Genomic DNA, 19,994 nt, shown 5'->3' with positions numbered 1-19,994 from the left:
ACATGTGTGTAATTTTTTTTAACATGGGTAAAACAATGTATTTTCCCCAACCTTGTTCTGAGAAATGGATGAACGATTTTGGCTGAAATTAAAAAAAAAAAAAAAAAAAAAATCCACCTGAGGCACATAGTGATGTGATAAATTTACTAGTAATAAGTCGCCAGGACCAGATGGGATTCACCCAAGAGTTCTGAAGGAACTCAAATATGAAATTGCAGAACTACTAACTGTAGTACGTAACCTATCATTTAAATGAACCTCTATACCAGACGACTGGAGAATAGCTAATGTAATGCCAATTTTTAAAAAAGACTCCAGAGGTGATCCTGGCAATTACAGACCGATAAGCCTAACTTCAGCATCTGGCAAACTGTTTGAAACTATAGTGAAGAACAGAATCATCAGACCAGAAAGAAAACAATATGTTGGGGAAGAGTCAATGAGGCTTTTGTAAAGGAAAATCATGCCTCAGTATTCTATTAGAATTTTTTGAGGGTGTCAACAAGCATGTGTACAAGAGTGTATTTGGACTTTCAGAAAGCCTATGACAAAGCCCCTCACCATAGGCTCTTAAGCAAAGTAAGTAGTCCATGGATTAAGAGGGAAGGTCCTCTCATGGATCGGTAACTGGTTAAAAGACAGGAAACAAGGGGTAGGAATAAATGGTCGATTTTTACAGTGGAGAGAGGTAAATAGCGGGGATCTGTACTGGGACCAGTGTTGTTCAACATATTCACAAATGATCTGGAAAAGGGGGTAAACAATGAGGTGGCAAAGCTTGAAGACGATACAAAATTACTCAAGGTAGTTAAGTCCAAAGCTAACTGCGAAGAGTTACAAAGGGATCTCACAAAACTGGATGACTGGTCAACAATATGGCAGATGAAATTCAATCTTGATAAATGCAAAGTAATGCACATTGGAAAACAGAATCCCAACTATACCTATAAAATGATAAGGTCTAAATTAGCTGTTACCACTCAAGAATGAGATCTTGCTCTGAAAACATCTGTTCAATGTACAATGGCAGTCAAAGAAACAAAGAGAATGTTACGAACCATTAGGAAAGGGATAGATAATGAGACACAAAATATCATAATGCCACTATATAAATTCATGGCACGCCCACTTATTCAGCTTGGAAAAGAGATGATTAAGGTGGGGTATGATAGAGATCTATAAAATCATGAATAGTGTGAAAAAGTGAATAAGGAAGTGTTATTTACCCCTTCACATAACCCAGGAACCAGGGCTCCCAATGAAATTAATAAGCACAGGTTTAAAACAAACAAAAGGAAGCACTTCTTCACACAATGCACAGTCAACATGTGGAACTCGTTGCCAGGGGATGTTGTGAAGGCCAAAAGTATAACTGGATTGAGAAGAGAATTAGATAAGTTCATGGAGGACAGGTCCATCCATGGCTATTACCCAAGACGTTCAGAGGCACAACCCCATGCTCTGAGTGTCCCTAAATTTCTGACTGCCAGAAGCTGGGAATGAACGACAGGGGATGGATCACTCGATAACTGCCCTGTTCTGTTCATTCCCTCTGAAGCATTTGGCACCAGCCACTGTCAGAAGACAGGATACTAGATATTGCATCCTGTGAACAGATTACAGTGAGCAAGATAGAGGAATTTGAAGAAATATGTGAAATAGGCAAAAGTGAAAGACAACCTCAAGCCAGAGTGCCAGCCACCCACACACCTCTGTGCAGAGAGCCAATTCAAGGCCTATGCACCAGCTATCTCCCAGGAAAAACCTATGTTGGTACTTAAGTGGGGCTTCACATAAGCATTATCAGGCCACATTCTTCTTAGATCAGACTCTGACAGGAGAAGCAGAGGTGGCAGGAGAGAAATAATCCAATGAAAATCAGAGATACAATGGGACTGATTTTCAGTCGGGGCAGAACCCAACCTTTACTCCAGCAGACACCGTTTTGCACATGAAAATTCTGTCCACTGCATGCTCAGCTGTTAGTGCATGAAAGAGCTTGTGCAAAATTGTGTGTTTACAAGTGAAGGCCAAGGTCAGAAAATTAGGCCCATTATATATCCCATGAACAGGCCACCCCTTGTGTTAGCCTGGGGAAGGTGTCAAAAAATCAATCACAATATAGAGACACAAAATTGTGTGTGTTTTTGCCCCCAAACTGGCACAAAGGGGCAACAGCACATGTCCAGAGGGAAGTAGACCCGTTGGCATCTCACCTGGATTCCTGTGGTGAGCTAATCATCAGCTGTGAAAACTGATCACCAGCACTGGGAAGCCTATCTGCTCACCTCTCCAAGCAGAAATTCAGGGGATCTGACCTTTTGAAGCCAAAGTACCAGCCACCCACACAAAGTCAAGAGAACGCCAGCACGCTGCTGTGGGTTGCCACATCCCATAATTCATCCCTGAAAGAAGACCAGGTCCAACAAGAGCATGCAGAGCTAGCATTGGCTGACAAAGCACCACTATGCCCCAGGATGCCATTACAGCTCGGGGAGTGGAACGGAAAATAATGGCACAAAGGACAAAGCAGATTAGACCCAATTGTTATATGGCTGCTATGCCATAACTATTAGGCTTTCATATAGTTAACCACAATACTGTTTTAACTACATTTTTGAACTGAATTTCCTTTGTTTTTTTTTTTAAACAATCATCATAGTGTGAGATGTGAGGGTCAAAACCGAGGAAAAACAAGAAAAATCCTGGCTGAGACCTGCCTATGTAAATGGACATACCATGCACATAGATGTACAATAGTTGACTTCACTGTGTGATGTCAGACTCTAAAGTGTGGTGCCCCAGATGTACTTGTTACAGAGTTGCCTATGCAAATGCATCTATCTGCATTTAAAACAGAATCCATGTGCACTTTTTCAATGTAGGAAACAAACGTGTTATGACGTTTCGCTGTAAGGAGACAATATTGAGAGTCTAATCGCTGACCCAAACACACCTGCCTTCATTTCAGCGGGTGAAGCGCTCACTACCTGCACTATGGCGCATGAAAACTCCCCAGAGCTCCGCCCCAGTGGAAACTGAGTCAAATACTGCACATGTGCATCGCAGATGAAAATCACCCCTGTGCAAAAGGCCTATGCACCACTTGTGCTCCCAAAACAGGGTTCATCTGATGGGGGAGGTAGCAAGGTCTAGTGGCTAGGGCACCGCACTGGGAGTCAGGAGACCTGGATTCTGAGCCCAGCTCTGCCACTGACCTGCTGTGTGATCTTGAGCAAGTCATTTCACCTGCCTGTGCCTCTACCCTCTCACCCTTTGTCTGCTTTGCCTACTTAGACAGTAGCCTCTTTGTAGCAAGGACTGTCTCTCACTACATGTAGGTACGGCACCTAGCCCTATGGGACTAGTGTTCTTTGGGCTCTCTAGGCACAAATGTAATACAAATAAATAATTATAAAAACAAATGGGGCATAACTGGTGCATAGGCTTTCATTCATCTATATGTGAATTATGTTCTTTACATCTGTAAATGAGCAACGTACCCGGGCTCACTCTGGTACACGTATGGCCCAAAAGACTAGAATGATAGTCAGCTTCCCAGTACTGTGTAACACGCATCTGAAGCATCATAACATGTAGGCCCATGAAATGATCACTGGTCCAGCAGCTGAATGCTGTATACGCTTAGACCGCATTTTCCTGATTGATGCTTGAGGGGAAACAGTTTTGGGGCAGAGCTTTAAAAAACAAAATGTCTGGAGGTTTGCAATGCTCTGAAGTGTTCCTGAGAGAGAGGAATAGGTGGGAAAAGTTCAGGAGAGGTGGTCAATGGTACGTCACATGGTTGTGGAAATAAAGACATTTATTCCCTGGATATGGGGCCCACTTCTGGAGCATACAGGGTGAAATTCAGACACTTACCACAAGGTCTAACCACCGCTTAAGCCCTGTTTTGAGGATTTCAGTAGTACAAGTCTTGTGATGGTCCCCTGAATGGGGCTGGATTTCACCTCTGGGGAAGGTCCGTGAGAGATGATGTAAAGTTTGTAGCTGCATGAATCTGAGATGTTTCCATTACTCCCTCATGAATAGCAAGTGACATTACAAAGCTTTGTTTCTGAAAAGGGCCCTGAAGAGATAAATTCAGGACTGTGTGTCTGTCTGGATTAATCACACAGGTCAGGATTCAGACAGGTTAGCTACACTATCCTCTTTGTACTAAAAAAGCTTCTTTGCATGGGGTTAACCTGCCATGTGCCATTTTGCTTTCATCCCATTCCACTTTTGTCATCTTTATCTTGACCCCTGCAATCACACTGGCCATTGCAGCTACAGAGTCAGCCCCTAAGGATTGATTTTGCCTTTATGTGTAGTTAACAATCAAGTACCCTGTGCACACATACACAGGGCTTGTTCACAAAATACAAGCTTGATTTTTGGAAGTGCTGAGCACTTGGAAGCTCATGAGAGCCAAAGGTGCTTGGCAGCTCTGAACATTGGGTAACATGTATTCTAATTGTAGACCAAATGGAGAAATCGAGATATATTGGCATGATTTGCTTCTCACTCAGTTATGATCTCTCTGGGAGAAACCTGGGCCCCACCGAAATGAACACCCATGCTCCCATGTATGTCAGGGGAGCCAGAATTTCATCGTCTAAGTTTACTCAGCAATAAGATCTCTCTGAGATGCTTCCACCTACAAAATGGCTGAGCACCTGAATGCACCTCCCAACGCCTTTTGGTACCATCGCCATCACGTAAAGGGAAAAACTTTGAAAACCAGGGTCAGGAGGAGGCAAACCCTCAATTCAAAACAAACCCAAAACCTACCACAACAAAAGGACAAGCCAGACATATGCCTCCGCCTTACAGCAGATGTGGAGAAGAGCCTGGTGAGGACCACGGAAACTCCCAGAGGGAAGGGAGCGGCAGTAACAGAGCAGGACGTCATGCAGCTTGGCATCCCCTTTATATTCCCACAAACAACAGGAGCTCAACTGCGCTTACGTCCAACTGATCGGTGGGATACAAACATTCCTTGCTAATAAAGGGCATCTGAGTGCAAACGCCTGCCTTGGGACTGCTCCTTTGTCTACCACTCCCTCTCTCTGCTGTCAGGAATCAGACACTGATCAGCCTTTCTTCCCTGGTGCAGCTCTACTTTAGCAGCTGCCCGTGAATATCTTCCAGTCCACAGGCCAAAACGGTGCCAGACACAGATCAATCAAAGCCGGGGATAGAGGAAGGGGAGAACTGTGGGGTAGAGAAGGGAGACCCAGCACAGACAGCAGCGCCTGGGTCAGATTTTTTGTTCCTTGCTGCTAATAGCATTGCTCGGCTGATTCCCAGCTGGACCAAAAAAACCAGCACTGCTCCATCTAAACCAGAGCCTAGTGATTAATGAGCACAGCCTGTCCCACAGCACATTGTGATCAGAGAGAGGAGGCAAGCCCCCAGATACACGAGCGAAGGAGCCAGGCGAGTGTATTCACCTAAGAACCAGACGGGTTTGTATTGCATCTGGTTCAGGGCTGGGAAATGTGCATCATCGCAATCACACTTCCTGGGGTCAGCGACCCTCCAATTTTGCAGGGCTGCTTGTTTGATTTTTTTTTTAGGTGGTCCCCCCGCCCCTTCCTTCTTAATAATTGCACCGTGCATTGGGGCAGCCAGGGCTCAGGAAGGGAAGGCACAAAACCGGCTGGCTCCGCGGGTGTTTCCGAGCTGCAAGATGCAGACAGGCCAGCGTGGAGGAAAAATAAAGGCAGCTTAAACCCTGCCACCCTGCAGCTCGCCCCTCCTCCTCTGCTCACATCGCCTCTCCCCCTGCAGCTCGGCTTTAGCCACCCGGGGGATGAGCTGCCAGGCATCGGCTCCCGCCCGGGCTGCCCCGTGCTTGGCCCCTGTCCACCCAGCTCCAGCCGCCGGCCCCGGGGCAGGCTGCGCAAAGGCGCCCGCACTGGCTACTCACACGTAGGCGTGGTAAATGAAGGCCCAGCCGCGGGGTCTCTCCAGCACGTTGTAGAGGAAATTCTGCAGCTTGCGGTAAAAGGCATTCCTCTTGGGGGGCTTCCCCGTCCCGGAGATCCCGGAGCGGGGCTTGCTCAGGATGCTGCCCCGCTTGGTGCTCTCCGAGCCGGCGATCAGCAGCGCCCCATCCCGGTTGGAATCCGGGGCGCCGGGATCCAGCCCCACGAACCCCACTTTCAGCTTCTTCTCTCCGGTCGCACCCGGGTACACGCCTCCGTTGCGGGATTTCTGCACCATCCTCTCCCCGGGGCTCGGTCGTTTGCCCGGGCTGGGGTGGGGGAGGGGACCGATCCTGGCTGGCTTTCAGAGGGGGCGTAGGGTGAGGGGCGGCGGGCAGGGCAGCAGCCCGGGGCCGGAGAGCGGCATGGCAGGGCCGGGGGGAGGCAGCCGGGCAAGGAGCGCGGAGATTCGAGCAGGAAAAGCCGCAAGGGCGCTCTGCAGCCTGGCCAGCCCCCTTCGCCGCCTGCCTGCTGCAGCTCCGCCCGCCCTGCGCGCGTTCCCTGCCTCTCCAGGGTGGGGCTGGAGGGGGGAGCCCCTCCACATGCCCCCGGCTTTGCAAAAGATCCCCCCCCCCCGGCCTTCCATGCATGCTCCTTTGGGGGAGCCCGCGGATGAAAAGGGCGTGGGGATAGATTTATTGGTGTTCAGTGTTATCGTCCTCCTCCTTTCCCCGTTGCGCTTTGCAACTAAAGAAAGAAAATCCAGGCGGCTAGACACAGGGCTGAGCCCCGGCACCTCTGGGCCTGGCAATTCCTAGCCCCCCCACCCCCCCAGCACCTCTGGGCTTGGCAGTTCCTAGCCCCCCCCCCCCCCCAGCATCTCTGGGCTTGGCAGTTCCTAGCCCCCCCCCCCCCAGCATCTCTGGGCTTGGCAGTTCCTAGCCCCCCTCCCCGCAGCATCTCTGGGCTTGGCAGTTCCTAGCCCCCCTCCCCGCAGCATCTCTGGGCTTGGCAGTTCCTAGCCTCCAGGCACCTCTAGGCTTGGCAGTTCATAGCCCTGCCACCTTTGGGCTTGCCCCGTCAGTTATGAAAGTGAAAAAATGGCACGAGCCCATCCCCTCGTTCATTACAAATTAAGCAGTGGCTGTATACCGTCCAAAGGTGTAGTCGACTCACCTGTGGGGAGTGCATGCCCTCCCCCACTCATTAGCCATCAGCCCCCCCTCCCCAACATGCACAACTGTATCCCCTCCCAAGCCAGGAAGCCAGCCCCCTATTCCCCACACACACACACACACACATACACACGCCAGGTCCAGAGTGACTCCCCTCCCTCATGCAGACACACAAATGGCTCCCCTCCCCAGGCCCAAATGGATCCTCTACCCACAGTTCTTTCCTGCCAGACCCTGATTCTTTGGGAAACAGCCAAACGAAAGCCCCTGCCACTGGAGGCACTTCTCCCCCCCCATCCCTCTGTTGAAGGCAGAGAGCAGGGGCCACCCCCACTCTTCCACAGGGGATGAGGCCAGGAACCACTGTCTCTCACTTTGCTCTTCTCTGCAGGAAAAGGGAGAAGGTTATCCTGGGTGGGAGGGCTGGGCTGCTGGCTGTCTCTGTCATTCTTGTGCCTTGCTCCTTTCCCCTCTAGATAGGTGATGTGGGAGGAGTGGCACCCAGTGCAGGGCGCTCCTCTGCCAGAGTCCTGGCAGAACTTCAGGACTTCAATGCAGCAATCCTGCTAAGGGCATCAGGGCAGAGCCAGGTCTGCCTAATAAGTCACGTGTCACCTTGATGTTTAAGCCAAGTTTCAGGGAGACACCACACAAAACCTTGCAGAGCATGTATCCCCAGGGCTGGCTCTGATTTAGGGTCCTCTATCTACCTACCATTGGGTTTTGTACAATCTCACATCACTGTAATATTTTGACACCTCCCAGGAGAAGTTGACTTAGCAAATTGAAGTCCCTAGCGGACTAGAGGAGCTCTGGAACTGGAACCCTCATTGTCTGCTCTTCAGATTCTGCCATGTGTGGTTCAGAAATGAGTTAGTTTGGGACAGCCATACAGTAATGTGCACAAAGGGGAACACCTCTAATGTCCCTCCAACACAGGTCAGAAAGAGAAATCATCCTGTGCAAGTCGTTCAGAAAGCAAGAGCAAGAGCTAGTTGAATGATGGAAAGACTGATGTGCAAGTATATCCATGAAGAAATTACTCAAACTCAGTGTACGGTCATGCTGTTCCCTGTTTGTGAATTTTTGTGAATAGTTACAAAATTACTCGTGTTCTTTAAAGATTTGTGCCCAGAGTGCACGCCAGCAGAGTGCAGAAACCATAGTATGCGAGCAATCCCATGCCATGAAAAGCGAATGACCTAGCTGAAGTGAGCAGTTTGAAAAATTATTTGTCCAAACTATTGGGCAAGCGTTTACAAACTACATACACAAGAGTTTGCGAATGTTTTGTGAGCCCAGAAGTAGCACTTACATTCATTGCATCCTACTTGCCCAGCTCCCCTGCTCATTATTTTGTGTCGTACTCCAGTGGTCCTCAGAATGCCACCTATGCCTGAATGACAGGGATAGAGCCCATGGTCAGAGGAGGCCGGGGCAGAGCCACAAGTGAGAGACAAGGAGGCCCACACCTGCATGCTGGCAGCTGGCCGTTCTTGTTGCCTTACATGGGAGGAAGTTCCGGAGTGAGTGGAAAACAGGAGCTGACTGGAACTGAGAACAAGAGTTGGTGAGGGAGATGACATTTTGGATGAAGCCCTAATATAACGGAGCTGCCCCTCCCCAACCCAACTAACTCTGCCTGGGACTCTAAGTGCATCCCCACCTCCTCCTTCCAGGATTTCCTACAGATTGTATTTTGTGGCACTGTGTCAACCGTCACGGTTCTGCATCTTGAGAGGTAGCATGATTTAGTGGGTTAGGATGTCAAGAGAGCTGAGTTCTATTCTTGGCTCTGCCACCAACTGCTGTGTGACCTTGAGCAAGTCACTTCCCTTCTGTTTCCCTTCTCGCTCTTTGTCTGTCCTGTCTGTTTAGACTGGGAGCTCTTTGGCTTATGGAGTCTCTCAGTCTGTGTTTGCCCAGCGCAACAGGGTCCTGATCTCCCCCTGCAGCCCTTAGGTGTGACTGCTATACAGACCGGAATAAATCAGAGAAGTGCTAGATCTGTGTAGAGCAAGATCATTTCACAGAGTACTTCCACTTGTGCTAAGATATTTTTGCTAGGGGCACAGAAAGCAAAAGGTTTTGTTAAAACTCTGTGGTTTAACTAGGCGTGTGTAAGACACACTGGGAATGGACTTTGATCTGCTCCAAGGATGTTAAGATCCACAAACAAATAACTAGAAATATTAAATCAGCCCCTTATTTTCAGTATTACTGATTGCTTTAAAAAGAATGGTGTGGTGTTGCCCATTCTGTGAAATGGATCTTTCAGACTTGCTAGATAGTTGGAATATATAGACTAACTAATATACCAACTATTTATTAATTAGTCTTAATTAATTATTTGCCTCTTGGTAATCCTTCTTTTTATTACAGGTGAAATATGGTGAAATATGTAGTATGACGGCACTGTTATATTTAGCAGTTAGCCCAAACCAAACCTTTTGTCCAAGTCTGCAGTGGTTGGCATGAATTGGTACCCAGATCTGAGCTTTCCTTGGGTTTGGTCATGCAAAACCAAAATTCAACTTGGGACATGCAGTTTAGCCAACTTGGTGCAAAGTTGACAAAGTATTTTGTGTGAAAATATGGTTAGAGATGGGCCAAAGAGGCCAGCTTTTGGTTTTGAAAATAGTTCATATCAACATTCCACTCATCATCCCTCTTCCCAGGCTCAGTTACTTCCCTTTCACCACCCACAACCCACATATATGTACACACTTATCCTGAACAAGCAGCAGGACCCCTTGAAGGCCAATCATGTTGATTGCTTATATGCTGATGTGTTGTGATGATTAACAGAGGCTGTCGTGGCTGCTGTACATTACATGACTACTTTTTTTTAATCTAATTTCAAATGTGGCCTATATCTAAGATGTTCAGAATGTGCCTGTGTGCATGAAGTTTGGCATTTGCAGAGTTTAGCTAGAGGAACCCAAAGATCTATGGTAAACAGTGCAGGATTTCCAAAAAGCAGCATTTAAAAATATTTCCTCTACAAAGGTTAGAAAATATTTAATTGTGCCAAATCTTGAGACTAAGTCCTACCATTAAAGCATGACACAGGGGGGTTTTAGTCATGTTTTACATGCAGATCTCAGTGCAACCTGAACTATGAGTGCATCCGATGAAGTGAGCTGTAGCTCACGAAAGCTTATGCTCAAATAAATTGGTTAGTCTCTAAGGTGCCACAAGTCCTCCTTTTCTTTTTGCAAATACAGACTAACATGGCTGCTACTCTGAAACCTGAACTATGAGGTCACTCCTGAGGCCTCCATAACTATATAGGTGAAACACAGTCATTTTTATCAGAGTCTTTCTCTCAACCTGTCTATCAGTAGTGCTGATGATTAGGTGTAACAAATATCAGATCATTTTTGGTTTTGAGACCAGAAACCCTGCATTAAAAGAGAGCACTGTTCATACGAAGGAACTCATCCTCGAAAGAGCTATAGCTTTAGGGTTTGAGTCCACAAAGGAAAATCCTCTACAATTTAGGAAGATACCTTTGCCATTGGCCAACACCCCAAACCTACGAAGGAAGGTCTGTCCACCGGTAAAGATGTCAGTACTGTTCATTGTATTACAGATGACAACAGCAAGCCGGGTGTATGCATGTTTCCATTGCTTGGGTATATTGTATTAACCAGAGCGTTGTATCGTCCATAAGCTTCAGTGTAGTAGCTGTGATGAGAGGAGACAGAGAAGCATGTCTTGTGCCACGACAGTGCAAAGAAGAAGTCACTAACATCTACAAATATGAACCACCCAATTGTCTATTGGAGTATGGAAGAGCCCGTATCAGGGATTTTTGCCTCTTCTTGATGAAACAGTTTGTGAGCTTAGGTTACCTCTGTAACGGTGCAGATCAAAATTAGTGCCAAGACTACATATTTGTTATTATTTATTTGTATAACAGCCTAGGACCCTAGTCATGGACCATGATCAAATTGTGCTAGGCGCTGTACAAACACAGAAAAAGATGGTCATACGTTGAGTTAATGTAAGTGTAAATGATGGGAAAGTGAGAATAATGATGGACCCAGGGGCAGCAGGATCTGGGATTCCTGAGGGAATGTGAATGCCAGTACTTCGTCAGATAGAAAGGATAGGCATGGATGCAATTGCACAAAAGTCATGGTATAAAGGAGAGGTACGAATCAAAATGTCAACGTCACTGTAAATTGTGTCAGAAGGGAATGGGCTTTCACTGATCAGCAGAAATTGGCCGAACAACTTTAAATTGGATTGGAGATCTGGGCACTATTTGTCGAATTGGGGAGAGGATTAAAAAACAAATTGGAAATTTGTATTGGATGCAGACATGAGGCTAATGAAAGGTGCATTGCCATAGTCCCATGCCATAGTCTGAAACACCATTCACAAACTTCCTAAAGGCTTGTCCTGGCACCTTAGGCTTTATAGGAATCCGTAGAAGGGCAGAAGGACTGCAAAACCAGGGGATCGTTTCCCCTGTAGAGCTGAGTGGGCTCCACCAAATGAGTGTGATACCTCAAAAAGATGGAAAAGTGCAAAGTCCGGGGGGGGGGACGAACTGCAGAATCACCAGAAGTCCCCTAGTAGTCGGTGACCCTCAAAAAGGGACTGGAGGAAGACACATGCCAAAAGCCTGTTCTTGACAGGCATCTTCAACCACAACATGAGCACAGATCTCCCTCCATATTAAAAATAAAAAGGACAGGAGGGTAGAGTGGTATATGCAGCTTATTATGCCTTTTACTGCAGCTTTAATGGGACACTGGCAATTTAAAAAATAGATGGTAAGCTGTTTGGGTCAGGGACCATGGCTTTCTATAGATATGTACAGCTCCTGGCACGGGAGGTCCTGATCCCTGATTGGGACCTCTGGGCATTACTGTAATAAAAACAGTCAAGGATTTTTAAAGGAACCTAGGGAAGTTCGGTGCCTGGGATAATGGTACTGATAAATAAATCATCAGCAGCACTTCCGTCTAAACATGTTCTGTCTGCTACTGTTAGGAGTAATACCTAAGATGACTATAAATGAAAGACTTTTCCTCTGTTCCCCCCGTCCCCGTTGGCCATTTGTCAGCACTTTGTGTCGAGTCAGTTTCACATTTCATCTATTAATCACCAGCTGGCAATTCAGATTCCCTTGTTGTTTGTCTGGATCTGTCACATGAAAACATGGCAGAGAAAAATGTTTTTAAAAATAGGAAAAATGTGATTGTAAAACCCATATATTAGCAGGGGGCTGAGGGACAGATGTAGAACCTAAAACTACATTGTAAGCTGTTTGGGGCAGGGACCATCTTTTTATTCCGTGTTTGCACAGTGCCTGGCACAATGGACTCCTGGACCATGCCTGGGGCTCCTATGTACTACCAGACTACAAAGACATTCATGATGATCCCTTCTGGCCTTAAAGTCAAGGAGTCTATAATAAATAATAAGATTGACTCGATTTCAAATGGATGTGTCTCTTTCAATTGGGAGAAGTCTCCTTCCATGCTGCAAAAGTAGCTGCTGTTTTGCATTTCAGTAGAACATGCTGCAGAGGAGAGAGACACGTGGAGACACGTTTCTCATATGGAAACCTTACTGTGGTTGTCCTCTTAATATAAAGTTAAAATCACTCAGACTTAAGAATCAGGTTGTCGTCTGTGCTAAGCAATAAAGTCGTTTGAAGTAATAGCTGCCTGACTGAACATGTGAAATAGGGAACAATAGAGAACAAAATGACGCTGGATTTTTGTTAAAGAGATTAAGTGCGTGTCTTTGTGGTCTAAACATTGTCTGGCTATCTGCCCATAAGCTCAGATAACTTCCTGTAGCATCCAATTGTTAGCGATGACTATCTTAGCTAATTTGCCAACATAAATATTAAGGGCTAAATTCACGTGCATGCCACTGAGGTCAGTAGGATTGAACCCTCTTGCATCAGGGTAAATTTGGCACTAAGGGCCAAATCCCAATCCTTGCCTAAATGCTCTTTGCACCTGTAGCAGCCAAGGATTTCCGTGTGACAGGGGCAATCTGAGGAATCTGTCTGGTGGGGAGAGTCAGAGCAAGATGCATATGATCCTGGCCAGCAGAGCAATCCCTTGGAAGTTGCTGGGGCAACCCTGAAGATGCTGTTGCTCATACCAGGGCGTGGTTTCCATCCGAGCAGCACTCACGATGAGGGAAAGGCAATAGAGAGCCACTTACGTCCCTGACCACCATCCCAGGAGTGCCACGCTCTGCTGTGGCATCCATGAAAATGAAGCCCAAAATATTGCTGCTAAAAAATCCCACATGTCCTTGCAGTGGGTGTTTAATAACAAGAACGGGGGGGTGTTTGTGGTGCTGGGCTTACAGTTGGGTGCAGTGCGTTTGATGGAGTTCTCCCTGAATACTGTATGTGACTAGCCTACAGACGATGTCACCAGAGAACCAGAAGGGACCCGCCCCCCGCATACCCCATCCCTCCCAGTGGCAGCTAATCTGATGTCTCTTGTGCCGGATCAGCCCTTGCCTCATTCACCCCTCATCTAACCAGTTCTTGAGCAGCTGCAGTGTTAGTAGCTCGCCCGGCTCTCTTGACAGCCTGTTCCACTGCCCAGTTACCCTCAGTTAAGGACTTTTTGTCCTAATCTCTAGCTTAAACTTTTCCTTCTTTACCATCCAGCTATTGCTCCTTGTCCTACTTTCCTCTGAGGCCATGAACAATTGCCTTCCTTCATTTATATTGTTACCTTGAAGGTATTTTTAGCCCATGTGACCCTGAGTCTTCCTTTTCCCAGACTCTATAAATTTAGCTCCGTTAGTCACACTTTGTGTCCTCATGGGCAACACTCGCATCGTTTCCATTGACCTTCTTGTGTTTCTGCACCCACGGGGACACAAACAGCACATAGGCTGGGTTCAGATCAGCGTATTATCTCTGCACTTTTATGTGACACCCTTGAAAAGAATGCTGCTTCCCCTCAACCCAGCCATCTCCTTATTTAGTTAGCGGCCTTTTAGCCTTCATTGGATTTGAACAGTTCCAGTTAGCTGTCCCCCTCCAGTTTCTTTTCATTGGTTACTTTCTCTGTAGATGGATGGCATTATAGTTATAGAAACTATTTCCCCTTGTTTATTTCCCCTCCCCACACACACACACACACTGTTCCTCAGATGTTCTTGTTAACTCCTGGAAATGTGCTGGAAATGGCCCACCTTGATTATCACTTCAAAAGGTTTTCTCTCCCCCCGCCCCACTCTCCTGCTGGTAATAGCTCATCTTAAGTGATCACTCTCCTTACAATGTGTATGATAAATACCCATTTTTTTCATGGTCTGTGTGTATATAAATCTCCTCATTGTATTTTCCGCTTTATGCATCCGATGAAGTGAGCTGTAGCTCACAAAAGCTTACGCTCAAATAAATTGGTTAATCTCTAAGGTGCCACAAGTCCTCCTTTTCCTTTTGGTGTTATAGTCGCGGATCAAATCTTGTTTTGTCGGGCCTCTGAGCTAACCCCTGCAAGCCTCTCAAAGTTTGGGTCCATCTTATGACCTGATTCTGCTCCCAAAGAAGTCAGTGGCAAAACAACCACACTGACTTCAATGGGAGCCAAACTTGGCAGTTCACTGAGATCTGGATGATCAGGGTTAGAGACCATCATATCAGGCACCCCCACCCCTAAAACATTGGATTTCTTGTGTTTATTCTGTCACTCCACATGGAAAGTAGCATGTTCCCAGCATTGCCCCAGCAACAGTGTCATAGGGTGGGATGGCCCTTGAAGGGAGCTGGGACTAGCTTTTGTCTGTGAGCTAAAAGGCCAACAAGTAGCTCACTTATGGGGTGCAGAACTGCAGGGACAAGGGAAGTTCCTGCAGGAGGATAGTAGCCTCACTGTAGCCCTGGGTCAGGGAATGGTCCTGGAAGGGGACTTGCCACACCACTTAAGTGAAAGACCTGGCTGGGGATCCCTGGTATGTAGACAGAGGCTGAGGTCTTAGGAGGGGCCAGGTGCAGGACCTGGTTTGATTGGTGATGAACGGTGTTCGCATTTGAACAATAAATGCATCCCTGAGGGAAGGGATGGAAATACTGACACTGTTGGAAGCATTACTAATGTAGCAGACTAGTGAGTCAGCTAACTGTTTTACATGGGTGTAGGGAAACTGAGGCACAGACAGGGTCTGATGCTGGGTTTGGAGAGACAGGGCAGGAATCTGGCTGAAAGCTGTCACTGACTGGCACAGTGCTGGAATAGTGGGAAGGCAGGTAGAAAGGGATGCAGGATTCCTGTGGGGGAACAAAGCCATACAAATATACCAGTAGGAAGGTAGGGACATGACAAAAGGACAGATCCAGAGCTCATGTATATGGGTTCCATTTATTACAAAGGATGCCAGTTTACACCCCTTTGCATCTGGCCCCACAAATATGGAATAATAGAGGTACTGCGAGTGGTCTCCAATTGTTGCCATATTCCTTGAATGTCTGTTCAAGTTACTTATCCACATGTCACACGGGGAAGTCAGGCTTTTGAAGGAATTACCTGCAACTTGATGCCAATTTGTGTTTTATTCCTATAGTGGGCTTTCCCTATGGGTTTATTTCAGACCTTCCCCTCACTGGACCCTCAGGACCCTCTCATTCAGGGAGCAGGAAGATGCAGAGAATTGTGATGGTTTTCTTTATTAATTTACTCTGGCCTCATGCAGGAGAGAATGCTGCCAGCCAAGCTCTATAATGCCCAGCTCCAGTGCTGGTGTCATTCCATATTCATGGGGCCAGTAATTCCCCTGCAAGGTGCGGAGCATTTCTGAGAGGTGCTGAGTGCATGCACCTCCCATGCTGTTGTCAAACATCCTGCAGAATTTGGCCCACAGGTCTGGTTCTCAGTGAAAAGGGCTGACTCTGCGTTCATGGAATATAATTTTCTTTGCAGGATGGTCCCAATTCTCAGGGCCCCCTTTAGCCCAATCTCCCTTTTTGTTCTTGCAATTTTGCAGCGCAAACCACTACAGCAGCAATTTATATTCTTTAGGCGTACAAAACAAGTGATTGCTCAAACAAATACTGGCTCAGTTACCCAATCTGCATTGTCAAATGTACGGTTTGCAGAGGCTGCTACCTATTCCAGTGTGCATGCTGATTCTGCCCCCTCCTTTGAATCATGCCCCCAGCCCCACATTTCTCTTCTATGGTCCACACACAGACTGACATCAACAGGATATATCCTAGTGCATGAAAACGCTATGTACGTAATGCATAACAACGGCACTGCTTTCTGTAGCAGCAGCTATAATGGGGTACCGCTATGCTGTCTAATCACAACTGCCTCCTACTCCGCTGCACTGGATATGCCCGTTCTTCACAGCGATCTGTCCCATGAGAAAATTCCACAATGAGTCCTTGAAACTGGCGAGCATCAACACCATTGATCATTTCTCTCTCCCTTCCATGTCATTACTATTGTTGCTCTATCAGATGAGTGCTGGCGGTGATCTGGGCACAGCAACATAAACACAGTCCCCTGCCCCAAAGAGATTACATTCTACAAAGCAGGGCTATCAGAAAAGTGCAGCACGCATGAGATAACGGCAGTCACATTATTCTATGGACCTGTCAGTTGGTGAGTAGACCTTGAGCTCAGCTGGAGAGTATGGGGAGGTGGGTGGGTTGAGCTGTGACTTCCCCATGCCCACTTGCCCTGTGATGGTAGGAAAGGCACCAGGACCTCAGTTCAAGCCTGGATAGTACTCCACTGCCATTCCCAGCATTCCCTGTCCCTGTATCTTATGGACTGTCCATGTGCTATCTTCCCTCTCACCCTCTATGTACCAGAAGCCACCTACAGGCTCAGGTATTCTGGCTTTGTTAAATTTTGTTAGTCCCTAAGGTGCCACAAGTCCTCCTTTTCTTTTTGCGGATACAGACTAACACGGCCGCTCCTCTGAACCTGTATTCTGGCTTGACATTTAATCCTTCATCTTCCAAGTGCCCTGCTCCACTCTCTGACCCTTTTCTGAACAACTCAGCATAGCATGGAATGTGCCCACCCGCTGGCCTGTGGCTCCCTGGCCAGAGAAGCATACCAGAGTAGCGGAGAACCTCTGGCATTCAAGGTGAGGACTACGGGTTATTAATAGGAGAGTACTTGGAAGCTAACATACCTCCTAGCCACGGCCCCATACCATACAACTCCATTCTTTCCTTCATACAAACAGTATCCCCAAACGTCCTACTAATACAGCACAAGAGCAAAACAACGGACGGAGAAGGAAATTCATCAGTGCACCTAGCTCCGGTCAGTGCTACTAGCTCTTTACTTTCCTAAGCACTGACATGCATCAGATTCCCTCGCACAATGCAGAAATAAAAAGAAAGAAATTAGCTAAAAAGCATCTGCCAAGCTCATCGGTTTCATCCTCCCACAGCAATGTACACAGTGCCTACAGTTCGCTAGTCTGCAGAGTTGGACTCTCCTAAGCCGGTTATGAAACACTGCGGTGTATAAAGTTTGCCTTCCCCAATTTCAAACATTTCAGACGAATGATCCCCAGCAGATGGCTTCTAATCGTGGCTGGGATCACCCCGCTGCTGTGCTGATGCTGACTCGAGATGGCATTCTCCGAGCAAGTGTGGGAGATGCACTTTGTTAAAGGGCCTGTAACAAAGGCAAAGGGAGGAGCTTTGGAGAGTCCAACTCGGCAGACTCAACAGGCTCTGACTGGATTTTTCTCTGTCTGTCTCTATCGCTCTTCTTCTTTCCTTCCTCTCTATCCTGTAATCCATTCAATGAGGCAGAGCCATCCTTAGGATCTCGCGAAGCCAGTAGCCTCTGGCCTCCCCAACTCAGAGAAGTTACCATTGAAATGTGGGGCCTCAGCATTCCTTAAAAAACGAGTGGATAGTCCCTAAGGCTGAAGGGAACAAACGGCTGGGTTCAGCTGCCGCAGCCCGAGGCTGTCCACAGAATTTTGGAAAAGCTCTAAATAGTATTGAGACATGGTAGGTGAGGTCATAAGTTTTGTTGGACCAATGTCTGTTGGTGGAAGGGACCAGCTTTCAAGCAACATAGAGCTCCTCTTCAGGTCTGGGAAAGGTAACCAGGGTGTCTGGGCTAAATACAAGATTGTTAAGCATAAGGGGTTCACACGTGCTAGAGGTCGGAGACCACTTAAAATAAAGGGGCATTCTGAGGGAGAGCTCTGTGTCCTGTCCACCACCAGAAGTTGGTCCAAGACAATGGCTACCTCCCCGACCTTGCCTCTCTCACATCCTGGGACCAGCATGGCTAACAACAGCACTGCACACTGAATATTCTTATCAGGAGCGGGACCCTCTTGTGCTAGGCCCTGCACAAGCAATGGAGGTGGCCAGACAGGGCCCCCCCAACCGCTTCCAGGCTAAGGGCTAGACGGGGACTTTGCAATCTGCCCTGCTGCAGCATAGCATCCTCCTGCCTCCCTTCTCCCTTGATGTCATTCTTCACGGAGGGACGCCCCACCAGCCCTTCCCTCAGGCACCATACGCCCCGCCACGCACCAGCTCACTTGTGTAGCCCAGCGCTTTGGTGGGGCGGGGCAGCATGAGCTCCGCCCACTCCTCACCCTTGCCCGCCCTCATCCCTGCCCGCTTGCACGTGCGCAGGGATGGTAGCATCACCGTAGCGGCTCATCCTCACGCTGGGACCCACGAGGCAGGCAGCCTGTGCAGGGCCGTAAGTAGGCCAGCTCACAACGTAGCCCTATGGAATCCTCAGAAAGGGTCCTCCCCCCCCCGCCCCCCGCTTCGGTGAAATACCTGAGGTACCCGCCTCCCTCCCGCTGGGACCAAACCAGTGTATTAACTTCCAGCCCCTTTGTCGTTCTTTTAAATTCTCTTGACATGTTTTGACGGATCGCTGGAATTGCATCCTCTCAGCAGGCTGCGGCATTGCGGCCAAAGACTATAACTGCCCATAATTGGGGGCCATCTGGAAAACTACCAGCCAGTGAAAATGCTTTGCTAGGTGGCACTTGCCGCGTACTCTAACATCGTCAGAGGGTACATCTGCACTGCACGAGAGGGGAGTGGGCTTTAGAGACTGAGCTCCCTCCCGAGCCGCCACGCCACTGTACTGCCTGTTTTCACAGCACGAGCATGAGCCCCATAAGCCCGAGTCTGCAGACCTGGGCTGGGAAGCTCTGTGCCGACGTACCCAGAGAAGGCGATCGAGAAGCACGGCCCAAACGACCAAGAGATTGGACCGTGAAGCCTGCCCACCCCCTCAAAGGTCTCTGAGACACCAGCCTCGTGCTGTGTTACTGTCACTCCTATCGCTGCCATATAGCCGCAAGGAGTGGTTCAGTGGAAGGCTCCATTAGTCAGTGGAGGCAGGACCTGCTAGCGTGTCATAAGAGCTATGTCCCAGGGAGGCACTATTGTTATTCTTAGTCATGTTTACTCTGGGAGAGCCTAAGGGCCTACCCACTGTGCTGGGCTCTGTATAGCGTCACCGACAGTCCCTGCCCTGAGGAACTTACAGTCTAAGAGAGAAGCCAGACACAGGAAGGGGGAAGGGGTAGAACACGCTAACAGAGTGAACAATGGTGTGACAACTGGCATGTTAGTTCTAGGAGTCTTTGGGGGAGGTTTAAATTCAGAGGGGAGCAGCAAAACGGGAAGGGAAGGGGGGTGAAAGGGGTGGCAGGGGAGAAGAGGGTAAGAGAGGCAGGTATAAAGTCAAGCTGTGCGAGCACGAGGGCTGGAGCAAATAGCTGATCAGCACAGGGCAGAGAAAGTCCACGCACGCTGCAGGAAGTTATCCAAACATCCAGAGGTTCCTTCTCCAGCTGCTTCTGCTCCTACCAGCTGCAGCCTCTGGCTAGTTCCTCTCTGCAGTTTTCCCACATGGCAGGTAGAGGGAGC

At 48.0% G+C, this 19,994-nt stretch overlaps 1 protein-coding gene across 17 annotated transcripts in view; it reads right to left on the bottom strand.

Annotated features, from left to right (window-relative positions):
• Positions 1–6,482, bottom strand: part of KCNQ2 (potassium voltage-gated channel subfamily Q member 2) — a 124,359-nt gene extending 117,877 nt beyond the window's left edge. For all 17 annotated transcript variants that reach the window (XM_078848331.1, XM_078848340.1, XM_073309034.2 and 14 more), the window contains exon 1: positions 5,936–6,482. In XM_078848331.1, coding sequence (XP_078704457.1) covers positions 5,936–6,231 — 296 coding nt within the window. In that variant the 5' untranslated portion in view covers positions 6,232–6,482. The remainder of the gene's footprint in view (positions 1–5,935) is intronic.
• Between the last annotated feature and the right edge of the window lie 13,512 nt (positions 6,483–19,994).

Source organism: Lepidochelys kempii, chromosome 13 (genome assembly GCF_965140285.1).
Source record: "Lepidochelys kempii isolate rLepKem1 chromosome 13, rLepKem1.hap1, whole genome shotgun sequence".
NCBI classification, from domain to species: domain Eukaryota; kingdom Metazoa; phylum Chordata; order Testudines; family Cheloniidae; genus Lepidochelys; species Lepidochelys kempii.
This window is presented reverse-complemented; position numbering and strand designations above follow the sequence as displayed.